Source organism: Medicago truncatula, chromosome 3 (genome assembly GCF_003473485.1).
Source record: "Medicago truncatula cultivar Jemalong A17 chromosome 3, MtrunA17r5.0-ANR, whole genome shotgun sequence".
In the NCBI taxonomy this organism is placed as follows: domain Eukaryota; kingdom Viridiplantae; phylum Streptophyta; class Magnoliopsida; order Fabales; family Fabaceae; genus Medicago; species Medicago truncatula.
The window spans coordinates 30,957,901-30,975,010 of record NC_053044.1 but is presented as its reverse complement, the minus strand read 5'-3'; the positions used below and the strand labels follow the sequence as shown (position 1 = coordinate 30,975,010).

Genomic DNA, 17,110 nt, shown 5'->3' with positions numbered 1-17,110 from the left:
TAAATAAAGAGTAATATTATTACTTTGTTTTAGATGAAAATTGAAGTATCACATACTAATAATACATAGTATTAGATTTTTCTACGTATGCTGATGACAATAAAGTTATTTATGTATTTTACTTAATTTAATAACGGGCACGGATATCCGCGGATGCGGATCCCATGAAATCCACATCCATATCCATAAAATAACAGCTAGTTAAAATATTCGTTTATTTTATCCATGGATGTCCATTAAAGTATTTGTCTCATACTATGACAAATTTTATCTAGAGATATCCAAAGATGCTGATTTTTTGTCATCTGTAATATGGAAATCAATTCGCCGAAATTTGTTTCTTAATATGTAAGGAAAAAGAAGAGCTATACATAACGTAACTTTATTCGGGAAAATTCATGAAACATTTAAATGGGATAGCAAAAGAGACCTAAATTCTAGATTTAGTGGAAAACATAGTGCAGTGTTAACCAATCAATCACATTTTATTGCGATGTGCTTGTGATAAGATGAAATGTATGTTTTAATTAATTTATAATTTATGTTAAAAAGTAATTACTTTCAATGCACCTTCTTTATAAAACTTTTCAGATTAAAAATAATAATTATTTTTCATAATTTACACCTTTCCAAACAAATCCTTATTATTATATACTAAATAATTTGTACAACTTGCATATACCAAATTAGGTATCAAATTTCTTCTATCTTTTGTATAAAGGGAAGCATGTTTATGAGTACTAAAAATGTAAAAAATAAAAATAAAAATTATATATACACTTCCAATCATATCTCAAATTGGTATCATGTGTTAATATTATTTTATAAAATATCACTACAAATATCGATAGGTTGAAATATGATTAAATATTTATGTATGACCGGTATTATTCGTCGCAAAGAAACACATGACGAAGCGTATCACAAATGTTTTTTACCGTTAGATTTTATATTTATCGGAATACATGGGTGGCTAAGAAAGAAAGAGTTAATGTTACAGTTAAGTGTTTACTATCGATAGGTTGTCGTCATAAAACTTTTCAGGACACAGTATTTTTCTTATGTAGAATATTTTTACCCTTTAAATGTATACTAATAAACAATTAAACATTTTATATGGAATTTATGTATTCATATCACTTTATTACATCATAGGGAAATATTTATCACATAACACATAAGCAGATCGGATATCTCACATTTTAAAATATATTTTTAAATTGTTTTGATGATGTTATAACACGAGTCATTTGATTCTCATCTAACGATTGAGATCATCTTATGTGTGATTGTGTGTTTTCTACAACGGAAGGAAACCTGAGCACCTCAAATTAGTCTATATAAATGACTGAACGTTTCTAGGAAGAAAACCACACACAAAAAACATTTTTCAAAAATTTTCCACACTAATCATGAGAAAGAAGGTGAAACTTGCATTCATGGTCAGTGATTCCGCAAGGAAGATAACTTACAACAAAAGAAAAACGAGTTTGATCAAGAAGGTTAATGAACTCACCACCCTATGTGGGATTGATGGATGCGCTATAGTTTATAGCGAATTTCATTCAGAGCCTGAGGTTTGGCCTTCTCCATGGGAGGTCCAAAAGGTTCTCACAAAGTTCAAAAGTTATTCAGAATTCGAGCAAGGAAAGAAGAAGCTGAACCAAGAGAGCTATTTGAGGGAGAGGATTATGAAGTCCAAAGAGCAATTGATGAAATTGGAGAAGAACAATTGGGAGACGGAGAAGTCCTTGATCTTGTTTCAATGTCTTGTCAAAGAAGATTTTGTCGACACTTTGAACTCAAATGTTTTGAATGATCTAGCATGGGAAATTAATGAGAAGCTGAAGGAAATTACCTCAAAGGCCAATGAACTAGACACAAGTGCAACCAATTAGAGATTATGATTTCCATAAAAATTATTGTTTTGTTTGTTTGTTTTTGTTCTATTGATTTCCCTACTGTTATTTTGTGTTTGTTCTAAATCATTTGTAATAAATTGTTATGGTTTAATATGCACTTTTTTTAATGTTTTTAATAATATTTTTCTTTTCAAAGGTGTTGATTTTTTTAACAAACGAAAAGGTGTTAGTTAGTTGAATTAATATGACGATTCACTATGAGATTGCTTCCCAAAATAATATAAATTCTAAAAGGTATTTGAATCGTAAATCATCAATCATGATTGAATATGGTGATGTATCCAAAATACAAAGAAACAAATACAAAATAATAATGTTGGATTTTTCTTAATCAAATGAATTGATTCTTAATCTTTTTTTTGAACAAGTTGATTCTTAATCTTTGTTTACCCATATTCACTAAATTATCCAAACTTAATTCTATGGATGATTTCCAAACTTGATTCTATTTTAAAAAATGTAAGGTTTATACTCTTATTGCATAATCATACAACAAACCTTGGAAGATACGAAGGAAAAAACACCAGTGAGATCCATTCTAATCCAATTTTTCCAACCAAAATTTATTAACTCTATATGGAATAGAAAATAAAATAGAGATGATAGTGAAGAAATTATTCATAGCAAAGTGAAAGTGACATGAACTTTCACTCTATATGAATTTTGAACATATTTTTAAAAGCTCGCTATCCATCTTTTCACTTTAAGATCGGACGATTCATATCACATAATCAGTTTCACACGTTGAAACAATCTCAACTGTCGATTTAGATCAAATAATATAAAGAGTATATTACACTCCCCTCCTCTCAAAGATTCTTGAATTACACTTTCATCCTCTAAGAGAAGCTTGAATTATACTTTCCTCCCCTCTTATATGTTAAAATATACAACCACTCCCTTAATAATTAAATATGCACTGCACTTTAACATGTTTTGAATTATTTTCTAATATGTTTTGAATAAGAGGGGAGGGAAGTGTATAATTTAACTTAAGAGGGGATGATAGTATAATTCAAGCATCTTTGACGGAAGATAATGTAATTTACTCTAATGTAAAGTTATAACTACGTCACAGTCGGAAACAAAGAGTCAAAATACTTGTAACATTCCAATTTCCTTGTAACCGTTGATTGGACGTGGTTATGTAATTGGATAATGCTTGCGATAGTGAAAGTGGAGTTTGCAAGAGTTAGGGAAGATAACGAAATAAATATCTTTTGATTATCAATATTAAGTAAATACGAACGAAATATATTTTTATTTAAAAATGTTTAAATCCTTTACAAAAGATCACAATTTCTTCATTTCAACAAAATAAAAGACAAAACTTATATATACCTCACACGTTTACTTACCAAAATAAACCTTACACGTTTGAATAATCGTCCCCCTATTACAAATTACAAATTTACACGATAAAGGGAACACACAAAGATATCGTGCACAGATCAAACAAAGATATCGTACACACATCAAACATTATATTCAACCCGAAGACTCTTCTCTTATTACTTATGGACACTGTCAAGCTAAACCTAACGCGTGCTACATAGTTTCTCTCGACATTCAGAGAAACCTAAACCCTATACCAACCAAAAAAAACCCAAAATCTCATATCCGAGCAATATCCTAAGATCAAAAGTACATTTAAGCGCTTCATTAAACTATTTTCAAGACAAGATGTCTTTGAGTCATGGGCCAAGTGTAGACACTAGCTAGATTACCCTTACCCTTCCCTTGGTCTTTACCAAAAGGAAAAAAAAGCGCTTATTTTTCGTTTTGAAAAGCCGCTCAAGTAAAAAAGCACTTATTTAGGGTGTGTTTGGTTTGGAAGAGAAGTTGAGAAGAGAGAAATAGGTAAGAGAGAGTATGAGAAGAGAGAAAAAGATGAGAAATAGAGTAGATTTGATGTATTGTTTGGTATAAAAAGAAAGAGAGAAGAGAGAAGTATAATTGTATTTTAAATTGACAATAGTATCCTTTTGTAAAACAAAACAATTTTATATTATTTAATTTTTGTCTTATATGAGACTTAAAATGGAAAACCATATGCTTGAGCTCTTTCTCCACGCTTTCTCTCCATCAACGGAGAGATTGATTTTTATGTGGGACCCATCAACTTTTAGTATTTCTCTCTTGTATCTCTCTTCTTCCAAACACAATGGCTTTACTCTCTCTCCCTTATTTCTCTCTCACATTGCTCTCTCTCTCCTATCTCTCTTGTTCCAAACACAGTGTTAGAGTCCAAAAAACTAAACCAAACAAAACCTTAATTACTATTGTTGCTCCTAAACACTCACTTTCTCCTTTTCGATTTTCGACTGACAAAGAGAGTATGGGATTGAAGGGTGCTCCCGCCGCCGCCACCACGGCCGCCACTGCCGCGGTTGCTTTGTCTTCATCTGACGACGTTATTGTCAAGTCTCCGAACGATAATCGTTTATACCGTCTTGTTCATCTGAAAAATGGGCTTCAAGCTTTGATTGTTCATGATCCTGAGATTTATCCTGAAGGCGCTCCAAAAGATGGTTCAATTGATGAAGATGATGAGGAAGAAGATGATGAAGATGAGGAGGATGATGAAGAAGATGATGATGAGGGTGAAGATGATGAGGATGAAGAAGAAGAGGATGAAGATGAAGAAGATGTAGAAGGAAGAGAAGGAGGAAAGGGTGCTGCAAATCAAAGCAAAAAGGTTGTTTTTTTTTTTAATGATGTTTTGTTTATGTTCTGCATTTTTTATGAATACCCCCATTTTGAATTTAGCTATGTTTTTTGAAATCATGTTATAGTGGCTACATGGGTTGTTTTGTTTATTTGTGTTGATGGGAAATAGTAGGAATGGTGTTAGGGTTATGGAGTTTAGCTTGTATGTGGAAATGTATTGATATAGGAGGAGATTTGAGAATAGTTATGTTTAATTAGGTTTGTTGATATGCATATGCTTGTTTTTTGTTGTGAGCAAAAAGGTTGTTTTTTTATGTTGTTTTGTTTATGTTTTGCATTTTTGATGAATGTCCATTTTGATTTTAGCTATGTTATTTGGAATCATGCTATAGTGGCTACATAGGTTGTTTTTTTATGTTTTTGTTTTTATGTTGAAGGGAAATTGTAGGAATGGTGTTACGGTTATGGAGTTTAGCTTGTGTGTGGAAATGTAATGATATACGGGGAAATTTGAGAATAGTTATGTTATGTATGATTTGGTTTGCTGATATGATTGATTTTGATTGTGAATGTGTTTTGTTGTTTGTACTTGTAGGCTGCAGCAGCTATGTGTGTAGGAATTGGCAGCTTTTCTGACCCGAATGAAGCACAAGGGCTAGCTCATTTTTTAGGTTTGGATGTTTATCTCATTCAAGCAAAGTTGTATTTTATTTTTTTGTTAATTTTTTCTAGGTGGATTAGTATATTAAATCATGAGTTCCTTGTAATTGTTTTGCAGAACACATGCTCTTCATGGGGAGTGATGAATTTCCAGATGAAAATGAGGTATTTTTTCGCTATATCATGTTTTGTTTATATGTACCTTGAAAATGATCGAACCCTTTTTGTATATAGAGGAAATAGGTAATATAAAATATAGTTATTTTGGTTTATTTTAGTTGTCTACAAACAAGTGATAATATTTGAACCTGAAAATATACTGTTATATGATATGAGATACGAGATACATTTGATGTCGATTTTGCATGAGTACAACTCTTATTGCACTTCCCTTTGTAATGTTCCTTAGTTTGAATTCAGGATTTTTTTCTTGTTATCTGTCAACAAATTTGCCTAGAAAAAACATTACATATTTCATGTTATGTAAGATTTTATAACTGTTAACAATCTTGGCATTCTATCCCTAAATGTCACATTGCCCTCGATGGTCTTTTTGAAGTTTCAACTTCCATTAGCCAATAGCTACTCATAACATAAATGTTATTGAATTATTATTAATAATAATATAGTTATCATAATCTATGTGATTCTTCTATTCCTTCCACCTATTATATATCACTTTTTGTGGTTTAGCCAACTCAGCTTACCCTTAACCCCAATTGATTCTCCCTTCCTTCTTTATAGAACCTCAAAATTGATTGGATATGTTAGATTAATTTCTTCGTTTGTTTGACATAAATTCTCACCGTTTATGTTGCTAAAAAGTTACAGTTAATTGGCCTAGCAATCTGACATTTAGACTCTTTCTTTTGTTAGTACGATAGCTATTTGTCCAAGCATGGTGGCTCTTCAAACGCATACACAGAAACTGAATATACCTGCTACCATTTTGATGTGAAGCGTGAGTATCTGAAGGGCGCATTGAGAAGGTACACTCTGCTATGTATTGTCTAATACTTTTTGCAAAGGGTTCTGTTTCCACTAGCCTTTCAATCGATATTTAATTTCATACATGTGGTAACAATGTTTTTGCTATGAAGCACATACTCTAACATGGACACGACACAGACACATCTGATAATAATTTGAGAAAAATGACATTATTCAATGTAATCATATGTGTCGGTGTCTTGTCGGACACAATATGTATCCAACACAGGACACACCTAATCCAAGGAGTATCTGTGCTTCATAGTGTTTATGCATGACATATAACATATTGTTTGTGTAATGAATTTTAGCTACTGCAGTTTTATAGAAGCATAATAAAAGATATTTATTAGATTTATAATTAGACTATAGGCCACACATGTTGTAAAGCATAAAGCGCATGAAATGGAATTAGTATACTTTAGAATACAGTAACTTGATATTGCTAGTGTTGCAAATTTAATCCAATATTATCTGTGTTTTTAATCATCTCAGTGTTTGTTGAAATATTTGACTTATATAATTAGATTATCAATCTAGCGACCTTGGTTCTACATAATAATAATAATAATATTAATAACTTAATGTCTTTGGCAAATTATTTATTGGAAATTGGGAGCTCTTGTTAGTTACATTTTGCACCGAATCTTGCTGTGATGAATGTTATGGTTCAGTCTTGTCCACCTTGATATGCTAGATTTTTGGTTAAATTTTTATTGAGTCATTTTTTTTTTGTCAGATTTTCTCAGTTTTTTATATCTCCTCTTGTAAAAGCGGAGGCTATGGAGCGAGAAGTACAAGCAGTGGATTCAGGTATTTATCGTTCGACATTTCTGACCCTATGCTATGTACTTCCATTTTAGCTTTTCTTAAGATTTTTTTTTCCCGAAAAATCTCCAATGCATATTTGCCAATATGCTGATGATTTTATTTCATTTTGTAAATGTATACTTCTAGAATTTAACCAGGTTTTACAAAGCGATGCTTGCCGTCTTCAACAACTTCAGTGCCATACTTCTACACCCAATCATCCTTTGAATAAATTCTTTTGGGGTATGTTGTATTATGATACTCATTCATTATTGGTCAATATGATATTTAAATGCTTTGCATAATTAAAATGCTATTTTTGTATGTGCTTGAAGGGAATAAAAAGAGCCTGGCTGATGCAATGGAGAAGGGTATTGATTTGCGGGAGCAAATATTGAAATTATACAAGGATTATTATCATGGTGGATTAATGAAGCTTGTTGTTATTGGTGGAGGTAAACCTCTATTTCATTATCTTTTATCTGGTTAATCAATAATCAAGTAATCAATTCAGAAGGAAGTTTACCAAGTTCTTTTAGCCATATTTGTTCCAAGCAATCAGGTGCTTGTTGTTTTCCCTCGAGTGCTTTGGGTTCGCAAAAGAGTAAGTACTGCACAAAACAATGCGTACAGGGCTGTATAGAACTGTACTGGAGATAGATGGAAAGATAATATTTTTGATGTTGGAACATAATAAGGGCATACAAAAAGTTGTCCCATGGTTTAGTGAGGGATAAGAATTCCTGTTTTTGTCTTGTCCCTTGCTATCTGTTTTGTCCAATCCCATGATCAATTTTTAAATCAAACACGGTACAAAAAAGTTGTCCTGTACAGTCCCCTGTTTTTTAACAGATCAAACACACCCTATAAGTCAAACATGGTATGCCGGTTTGGAACTACTCTTGATTTATTAGCTGTAGAGAAATTGTTACAGTAGTCTTTAGAGTTGGGAGTTAATTGCCTAAGTTAATTTTTTGTTGTAATTAGTAAATGAAAGCTCATTTCTCAAACTCCAACGGTGAAACAGTTGTGTCTCACATCAATAAGGTACCTGTGTAGAAAATACTAACATACAATCAATAAATTCAGAGTGTAGTTGTCTCCTTTAGCATCTAAAGTTTTCATGTGTTGATGTATAGTACAATGAAGTGTGTTATTTGAACAACAATTTGTGTGACAACTTTTGGACAACCATAAATTTACAAAGAAAAGTAGATATTGACACGGAAACCAAAACAATAGAGAGTGAAAGTGAAAACATAACGTGAGTATGAGAGAGAAAGTTGTCACAGAAGAAATCAAGAAACTATTATGCATACCTCGCTAGCTTAAAACCTATCTTCATTTCCTGGTTCGCATAAGGAAAATGGTAAAAACAAAAAATGTTCATGCAACAAGCTCAAATTTTTATTCATTATATATGGGGAAACTCAAAACTGTTAGCATGTATGATTTCTTTTCCATTATTTGTGTTGTTTGTTTGGTTAATTTTTTCTGGATGAGGCTTGTTGCAAAATTGTTTTGAAAATGAAGAGTTTGCTAATTAAAAAAGAACTGAGTTGGTCTAATAAGATTGAGGCAAGTGTATTTCTACTTAAGAGAATGAAAGAAGGGCTAAGGTTGTATATTACTAATCTTGATCAGTTTTATTTTTCCTGAATAACTGCACTTGTAAAATGGTGAGCATCTTATAGTGAGGTTATGCAATAAATTTGGCCTATTCAGTACTCAAACAAATGGTTAAATCTAACATACAGTGGTTTGATTTTGATGACATGCTAAAATTAATGCAGAGTCTTTGGATGTGCTTGAGAGTTGGGTTGTGGAACTATTTGGTGCTGTCAAAAAGGGTCCTCAGGTAAACCCAAAGTTCACAGTGGAAGGTCCAATATGGAAACCTGGTAAAATTTATCGGCTGGAAGCGGTCAAAGATGTTCATACCCTCGACTTATCTTGGACCCTGCCTAGTCTACACCAGGAGTATCTAAAGAAACCAGAGGATTATTTGGCTCATCTCCTTGGTCACGGTATGATAGTTCAGTGTATATTTTAAATTATAAATCATCTTGCATTTTTTATGCATCTTATTCTTATTGCATATCTCTGATCAGGTAAATGTAATACCAAGTTTGTTTTTATGCATCTTATCTTATTGTATGGAAATTGGCATAGGAGAGCTTCTTTTACTTTTACAATTTCTTTCACTTCTTTTCTGTGTGATTTAAAGTTGCTCAACATGTCTCTTGCAAAGCAAGTGCAAATTGTCACATATGGTGAATTATAGCAAGCAGAAGATTGTCTTTAACACATACTCCAACATTCCAAAAAATTATTTTAGCAATTTACTGCCCACTTAAAAGGCTTGTTAATCTTCTAAAGAATTGTTTACTGCATTGAACTTTTTCATATCTTTCCTAGTTATTATGTTTAAGAGTTAAATTATTCAATATGTAGTGGAAAGTGGTTCTAAATTTCAAAGATAATGACCTTTCTATTGTGTGTATGCATGTATAAGTATAACTTCACTAAGAGGGGTAGCTATTAACTCTAAAAGTATAAGATTGATCACTTGATAGTTGACTTATTAACAATAACTTAACTAACCTTTCAGAGGGCAGGGGAAGTTTGCTTTCTTTTCTCAAGGCTAAAGGATGGGCTTCATCTCTATCGGCTGGTGTTGGGGATGATGGAGTTTATCGTTCATCGATAGCTTATGTCTTTGTCATGTCCTTACACCTCACTGACTCTGGTGTAGAGAAGGTAATCATATTTTCTTAACTTGCGGAGGCCCTTCTGATCAAAGAGTAAAATTTGTTTTTAATGAGCTATGACTTATTAAACTCAATGCAATGGTGATATTCCTTTGCATCTGATGAGAACAATTTCAGTTTCAATTTTATTAATATAATGTATGGTGATTTTAAAATTTTCATTTATAACCATAAATGTGAGGTTTGTGAAACCGTGGAAGTATTATTGAACATTTGTTTGTGATTTTTTTTTTATCAATACTTATTTTCTAGTTTCAACATTATTTACTTTCTTCAATGTAGCTTAACTTTTTTCTTCTCAACTCCCAGATCTTTGATATTATTGGCTTTGTCTATCAATACCTTAATTTGTTGCGTCAAAATTCTCCACAAGAATGGATATTTAAGGAAATTCAGAATATCGGAAACATGGAATTCAGATTTGCGGAAGAGCAACCTCAGGATGATTATGCTGCAGAGCTTGCAGGTGTCTAAGTTATTTCCTTTATTTTGTTTCCTTGAAGTTCTCTCTGCTATGCTCCCAATCCGATTATATGATATTATATGAAAGTTTTCTGGCTCTTTCCTCTTGAAAATATTGCTATTCAACAGTCTTGTAAAATTTTGTACAATTTTATTGTTGTTATTGACTTATTCTAATTATTTTATTGTGCAGAAAATTTGAAATTCTATCCATCGGAGGATGTCATTTATGGTGACTATGTGTACAAGACATGGGATGAACAACTGATAAAACAAGTTCTTGGTTTTTTCGTTCCTGAAAACATGAGAGTAGACGTTGTGTCAAAGTTGGTTCATAAGTCAGAAGGCGAGTTCTTTTTTTTTCCCTCGTCTAATCTGCATTTGCATATGGCCTTTTTCCCTTTGTCTACATCATTGTGATAGAAACTTGCTATTTCATTAGAAAATACTGGGAAGAATTCTATTGATTAAGGAATAAAAAGCTTTTATTTGAGTGTCTGCCGGCCCTTAAGGCCTGCTCCCAACACTGTCCTCTAATAAAGCTCTCTTTATTTATGTTGAGCATAACATGCCTACTTAACTTGATCCTAACTATTTTCAACTTACTGATTAATTTTGGGTTGGCCATCAAAACATTGAATAAGCGGCTACAGTTGTAATTTGTGGCTACGATCCTGTATGCCGTAAAATCTGTTTTTTGTGTGGATTTACTCCATGATTGATTTGTTGCGACTGTATATGCTTGTTATGTTGAAGAAAGTATTGGAATTTGTTCACTGGAATTAATTTGTGCTAGATGAGTAGATGCCTAGTTTGCCCAGGTCCCATTCACCCACACGTTCTATTGCATATTCAATGAGAATGTTTAGATGGATGAGTAGTCACAAGTGACATGATTATTAATGTCATTTAGAGAAAATTTGTGGTAGCTTCTTCCAAGGGTAGAAAATATGGTAGAATACTTTTTCAGGCTTGGACATGTGTACAGAAAACTTATTAAACATTGCATGGCCCAATAGTTAGAGGGAGACTAAGAAAAATTAAAAATAATCCATAAGAGGAATTTAGGAACAATTTATCATTGAATTAATTGTGATATGGAAATATGACATCATCTAATTCATGTAGCCTTATGTACCTGATTTTCATATAGGTGATTGAACTACTTGTTGCTCTTCATTTCAGATTTCCAACATGAACCCTGGTTTGGTTCACGTTATGTTGAAGAAGATATCCCTCAAGATTTGATAGAGTTATGGAGAAATCCTCAAGAAATTGATGCCTCACTGCATCTTCCATCCAAGAATGAGTTTATTCCAAGCGACTTTTCTATACGAGCTGGTGGCGCATGTGATGGTGATTTTGAAAATTCGACTTCCCCTAGATGTATAGTTGATGAAGCTTTGATAAAATTTTGGTATAAGCTAGATAGTACTTTCAGAGTTCCTCGAGCCAATACATATTTTCGAATCAACTTGAAGGGTGGATATGATAATGCAAAGAGTTGTGTATTGTCTGAATTGTTCATTCACCTTCTTAAAGACGAGTTGAATGAAATCATATACCAGGTTAATCATCTATTTTTTTTTAATAAGAAATGGAACATGACAATTAATGAAAATAGAAGAGTGGCTATGTATAGTTTTCTACAGTTGACTATTTTTCTCTTCTAATTTATAGTTTTCAATAGTTGACTATTTTTCTCTTCTAATTAAACATGAACTGCTATTTCCGTTTTTGAGCGTATTGCCACAGGGTACTGGTCTCTGGTATCACTTCTAAAAAGAGTCAGGGACCTCGTTGAATTTCTTCAATGCTAATGCCTGACTTTTGCAAGTGCATTAATCCTTATTTAGTTTCATTACAGTTGTGTTTCTCTTTTATGTACTTGTTAAAAATGTTAATAAAGAAAATACAAGTATAAAGTCTCAGTATAAGTTTTCAAGATTAAATTACTGCTGAGTCAATGTATGTATACACCATATAAGCTGATCAATAGAGAACGGTATCATTAGAGTTTTAGCCACTAATACTCCCATCCAGTTACTTTTAATTGATGTTCCCTAAATCGCGCACCTCTATATTACAATTGGCATTTTTTGTTGGAGAATTTTGTTTGTTTTTGAAGTTGTTAGAGATTTTATGTTCTAGAAGGTTCATAGTGGTGTTTGAACTAGTTGCCTATTTTAATAGGCTTGAGTATTTTAGGACTTTGTTATTCAGCTAATGTCTATAAAGCTTGATCAGCAAGCTTACCAGTTCTATATAAGTAGTTCTCTGTATCATTCTGTTGGGAAGAATATTTTCAGGGTTTTCAGATCATAATCCCGCTTTATTTTTCTCAGCTCTAGAATACCAGTACTTTTTGCCGTATTATTTGACTGGAATTAAAACATTATTTTGAGTGCAATTAATAATTTCAAATAAATGTAGTTAGTGGAGGGTGTGAAATGCCGTGCAGAATTGCTAATGTCCTATTCTATATTTATATATTTTGTATATGAGTTTGTGTTTATGTGTGCAGGCTAGTATTGCCAAGTTAGAAACTTCTGTCGCTTATGTTGGTGATATGCTTGAGCTAAAGGTCTATGGTTTCAATGAGAAGCTATCTGTTCTCTTATCAAAGGTTTTGTCAACTGCTAGATCTTTTATGCCAACTGATGATCGATATCAGGTGAGTGGCGTGTTTGTGTGGATCTTTTTAAAGGGGAAATTCCACTCATTTCCTATTTTTAAAATGAATACGCACCACCTCTGTTTTGTATAACTAAGGGGAGGTGCGTGGTCAATGTATGTTATAGAATAGATGGGTGCATCAGTGCATGTATCATTTATTTATACCTCCCTTGAGGTGAATGCAATTTCCCCTTTTTTAATGTTAATGTTTACCCTGTACTATTGATTTCTTCAAATTTTTCTGTTTTCCTGATTTGTTGTGAATGCTCATTTAAACAGGTAATAAAAGAAGATATGAAGAGAGCTTTAAAGAACTCCAACATGAAGCCTCTAAGCCATTCATCATATTTGAGATTGCAAGTTTTGTGTGAGAGCTTTTATGATGTTGATGAGAAGCTGCAATATCTAAATGATTTATTGCTTGATGATCTGAAAGCATTTATCCCCGAGCTTCGCTCACAGGTTTAAATGAAATATTTGATATTGGCATTTTGCTGTTATATTATTTGCAGTTAGTTGATTTGATTTTAAACATTAGTTCATGATGAACTTGTATAAGTCAGCAGAGGTTTACATCACTTTTCATTTGATTAGTTTTTTCTTTAGATTATTGTTATGCCATTGTTGAATATTTATTCTTTTTTATCTTAACTTTGTACAGTTATATATTGAGGGTCTATGCCATGGAAATTTGTCAGAAGAAGAAGCGGTAAACATATCCAATATATTTAAGACGAATTTTCCCGTAAAGCCACTCCCTATCAAGTCCAGGCATGCTGAGCGTGTAATTTGCTTCCCTTCCAATGCCAATTTAGTTAGAGATATAAATGTGAAGAACAAGTTGGAAAAAAACTCTGTGATCGAGGTAATTTCAGTTTGATTGGTTGTTATCAGTATTTCGTCAATGTGTTCGATATATAATTTGTTTTCAATAATCTCTTAACAAATTTCTCCCACTTCCTGCTTTGATTTTTCTGTTTATGCAGCTTTATTTTCAAATTGAAGAAGATCTTGGACTGGGATCAACCAAGTTGAAAGCTCTGATCGATCTTTTTGATGAAATTGTCGAGGAACCACTTTTTAATCAGCTGAGGTGACAATCTGATGCTAGAAACATCTTCTTTTTAACATGTGATATTTATTAATAAAGTTAGGTTCTCTTTGCAACTGTTTTCTCATGGGTGTAGACGTAGTTCTTCGTTGATAAAACTGTCTTTTAAAATGAGAATATAGGCTTCTTCTTACAGTGCACACTATAAGCAAAACGTGCTTGTGCACACTTTTTTTGAGTGGTCATCAGTTACACAGTTGAACCTTTTCGCTGTTGCCACTTAAACTCATTTCATTGTGAAGCTGTTCAGAGTTTAGGTTACTGATAATTTGATTGTGAAATAATTTGGTTTAGGCATAAAGTTTTCTATTCTATTTTATAACCTTAATTCATTGAAAGCAATGAAACTATTTTCAGTATTTATTTCTATTAGGTTGAGATTATTGTTTCTTCTTCATCTTTCTATTTTTTCTCTAGCCTATTTGTTAGTTTGTTTAGGGCTGAAATTCTTGATATGTATCTTGATACAGGACAAAGGAGCAGCTTGGTTATGTTGTTGAATGTAGCCCACGAGTAACATACCGTGTTTTTGGGTTTTGTTTCTGTATTCAATCAGCCGAGTACAACCCAGTGTACTTGCAAGGCAGAGTTGAAAGCTTCATAAATGGCTTGGAAGAATTGTTGGTAAGCACTCCTTATTCTGTCAACTTCTATGTTCTTTGCTATGAAGCACGGACACTCCTCGGATTAGGCATGTCCCGGTGTCGGACACGTGTCGTGTCAGACACGACACCGACACTTGTAATTACACTTAATTATGTGATTTTTAAAAATTATTAGCTGTGTCGGCTTGTCCGTATCCGTATCCGTGCTTCATAGGTTCCTTGGCTTTCTGCTTCCATATAAACTGCAATAAAGTTGATGCACCTTGGGTGTTGGGAAATGATGGACCGGTCGTACTATGTTTTATAAAGGAGAAACTTCAGACCAAGTTATAGGATTCTTATGTCTTAAATATTTGTTGAAATGTATGTTCGCTGAATGTGGACTTGTGTTTTGAATAAATGTTTTGGTATTGCAGGATGGCCTTGATGATGATTCCTTTGAGAATTATAAAAGTGGCTTAATGGGAAAGCTGTTGGAGAAAGATCCATCACTCACATATGAAAGCAATAGACTGTGGAATCAGATTGTTGATAAAAGGTGCTTTACATATTTTTTATTCTAGGGATATATATTTCTGTTGAAGTTCTCTGTTATTGTTGATAAAATATCATAATAACCAGCAATTATTCCTATATTGCTCCTACATGGCTCGGCTGGTTGATATCCTCTATATTTTGTTATGTATTATGATTTCTAAATCCGTCCTACTACGTTGGGGGAGTATCTTTGTGCTTTTGGAAAAAGTTGTTTAGAGCTTAATGAACGACATATAAGCACTTATGAAAGTGTGTTTGACTTTGACTTAACAAAAATAATTGTTGAAATGTTCATAAACTGTTATCCACTTATTTCAATATAAGTTCCTATGATAATTTGTGATAACAGCTTATATGAAAATAGTCACTTTTTTGTTTTTTCATCTTTAATTATTGAAATATAGGTTATACGTAAATGCGTATATGACAAACATTTATTCGATGATAGAGGCCTTGAAGGAAGTGCTTGGTATTTGTTGGCTTTGTTCATGAAATGATGGTTTGATGATAAAGTATTGTAAATTTTCAGGTACATTTTTGACATATCAAAGAAGGAAGCTGAAGAACTAAAGAACATAAGCAAGAATGATGTTATTGAGTGGTACAAGACGTATTTGAAACAATCGTCTCCCAAGTGTCGAAGACTACTCGTTCGGGTATGGGGTTGCAACACAGATATGAAGGATGCTGAAGCACCATCCAAATCTGTGCATGTCATAACAGATCCAGTAGCTTTTAAGAAGCAATCCAAATTTTATCCTAGCTTTTGTTAAATTTAAAATATACAGTATGTTGAATTTGATTGTTGAACTACATATTCTTTGCATGAAAGAGATGTTTGAGGGGGGACAACTATACAGAATGTGTTTGGCAGAGTTATTGATTACTGTAAATTACATTTATTTGGGAATTAATCATTCATTTTATCAATTAAGTTATTGTAGGCAATTTATCTATGATTTTTTAATTTTTTTTATGAGTTATCTATGAGCTTTCTGCTAAGGTCCATTCTACATTTATTATAAGCCTGTGCTACATTCTTCTGGAACAGCTCCTATGAACTCATGGCAGATGACGTCTCTTGATAAAAGTGCATTTTCGGTATGGCAGTGGATTTTTCAGTATCACGGTGAGCAACCTTAGTTTTCAAAAGCTACATAGTTTTCAAAAGCTACACTTCGTAGTTTTTGCAAAATTACGATGGCTCGGTGAGTTTAACGACTCATGTAATACCACCGGACATGTACTATAATTTTAACTTGATTGATGATATTTGTTTCCTTCTATGGTAAATCGATGCCGGACCGGTCGGTTCAATTTAGAATCGGGTTGTTTTGGGTTAAATTGATGGTCTAAAAGAATAGTTGGATTTCCTTTTGAACTAGACCAAGGAATTGGGATTGGGATTTTTCTATATTTTTCTCAATTTTCTCTCCAAAGCTTGTTGATTTTGAACGTGGACTATGTTAATGAAGAATAGTTTAACTGTGGAGTGCTAAACCTGTTACATTAGTGGAAACTTCAAGATCAAGGAAAACCAATTGTACGACTTAACATAGTTGTAACATGAAGGGAGAAATAAATAACCTAAACACTACACTCTTGTGTTGGTTTATAAAAGTCTTTTATGTTTGTTGGGTGGATGGTTGAACTATTATTGTCCTTACAAATATAGTGAAGACTTGCTTTTGTCATAATTATAATTTTAGTGTATCCATTCCAACCTATTTTATGAGTTTATTCACACTCACGTCGTCTTTATGTGATGAAATTGAAAAGATGATGAATTCTTTTTGGTGGGGTTATTCTGGTTCGAACAAGCGAGGAATACACTAGATGTCTTGGGATAAAAATGATGGGAGGTATGAGCTTCAAAAGTCTTGGAACCTTTAATCT

General features: G+C 32.8%; 2 protein-coding genes across 2 annotated transcripts; both read left to right on the top strand.

Annotated features, from left to right (window-relative positions):
* Positions 1-1,412: 1,412 nt before the first annotated feature.
* Positions 1,413-1,898, top strand: LOC25491061 (agamous-like MADS-box protein AGL80). Its single transcript, XM_013604976.1, has one exon. It carries the CDS (start codon positions 1,413-1,415, stop codon positions 1,896-1,898), a length of 486 nt encoding a protein of 161 aa, XP_013460430.1.
* Positions 1,899-4,013: 2,115 nt separating this feature from the next.
* LOC25491060 (nardilysin-like) lies at positions 4,014-16,162 on the top strand. Its single transcript, XM_013604975.3, has 19 exons — positions 4,014-4,620; positions 5,188-5,263; positions 5,371-5,417; positions 6,129-6,241; positions 6,982-7,055; positions 7,200-7,295; positions 7,388-7,507; positions 8,846-9,079; positions 9,664-9,812; positions 10,133-10,289; positions 10,479-10,631; positions 11,471-11,853; positions 12,810-12,959; positions 13,241-13,423; positions 13,623-13,826; positions 13,948-14,054; positions 14,543-14,696; positions 15,094-15,215; positions 15,744-16,162. The coding sequence occupies exons 1-19, from the start codon at positions 4,087-4,089 to the stop codon at positions 15,985-15,987; spliced, it is 3,300 nt and encodes a 1,099-aa protein (XP_013460429.2). The 5' UTR covers positions 4,014-4,086; the 3' UTR covers positions 15,988-16,162.
* The last annotated feature ends 948 nt before the right edge of the window (positions 16,163-17,110 follow it).

Excerpts from the sequence above, each read along its gene's own strand:
- LOC25491061 (XM_013604976.1), top strand. The coding sequence starts at position 1,413 with ATGAGAAAGAAGGTGAAACTTGCATTCATGGTCAGTGATTCCGCAAGG.
- LOC25491060 (XM_013604975.3), top strand. The coding sequence starts at position 4,087 with ATGGCTTTACTCTCTCTCCCTTATTTCTCTCTCACATTGCTCTCTCTC. Across the intron at positions 9,080-9,663 it reads GGCTCATCTCCTTGGTCACG|AGGGCAGGGGAAGTTTGCTT; the intron begins GTATGATAGTTC and ends CTAACCTTTCAG. Across the intron at positions 10,632-11,470 it reads GTTGGTTCATAAGTCAGAAG|ATTTCCAACATGAACCCTGG; the intron begins GCGAGTTCTTTT and ends TCTTCATTTCAG.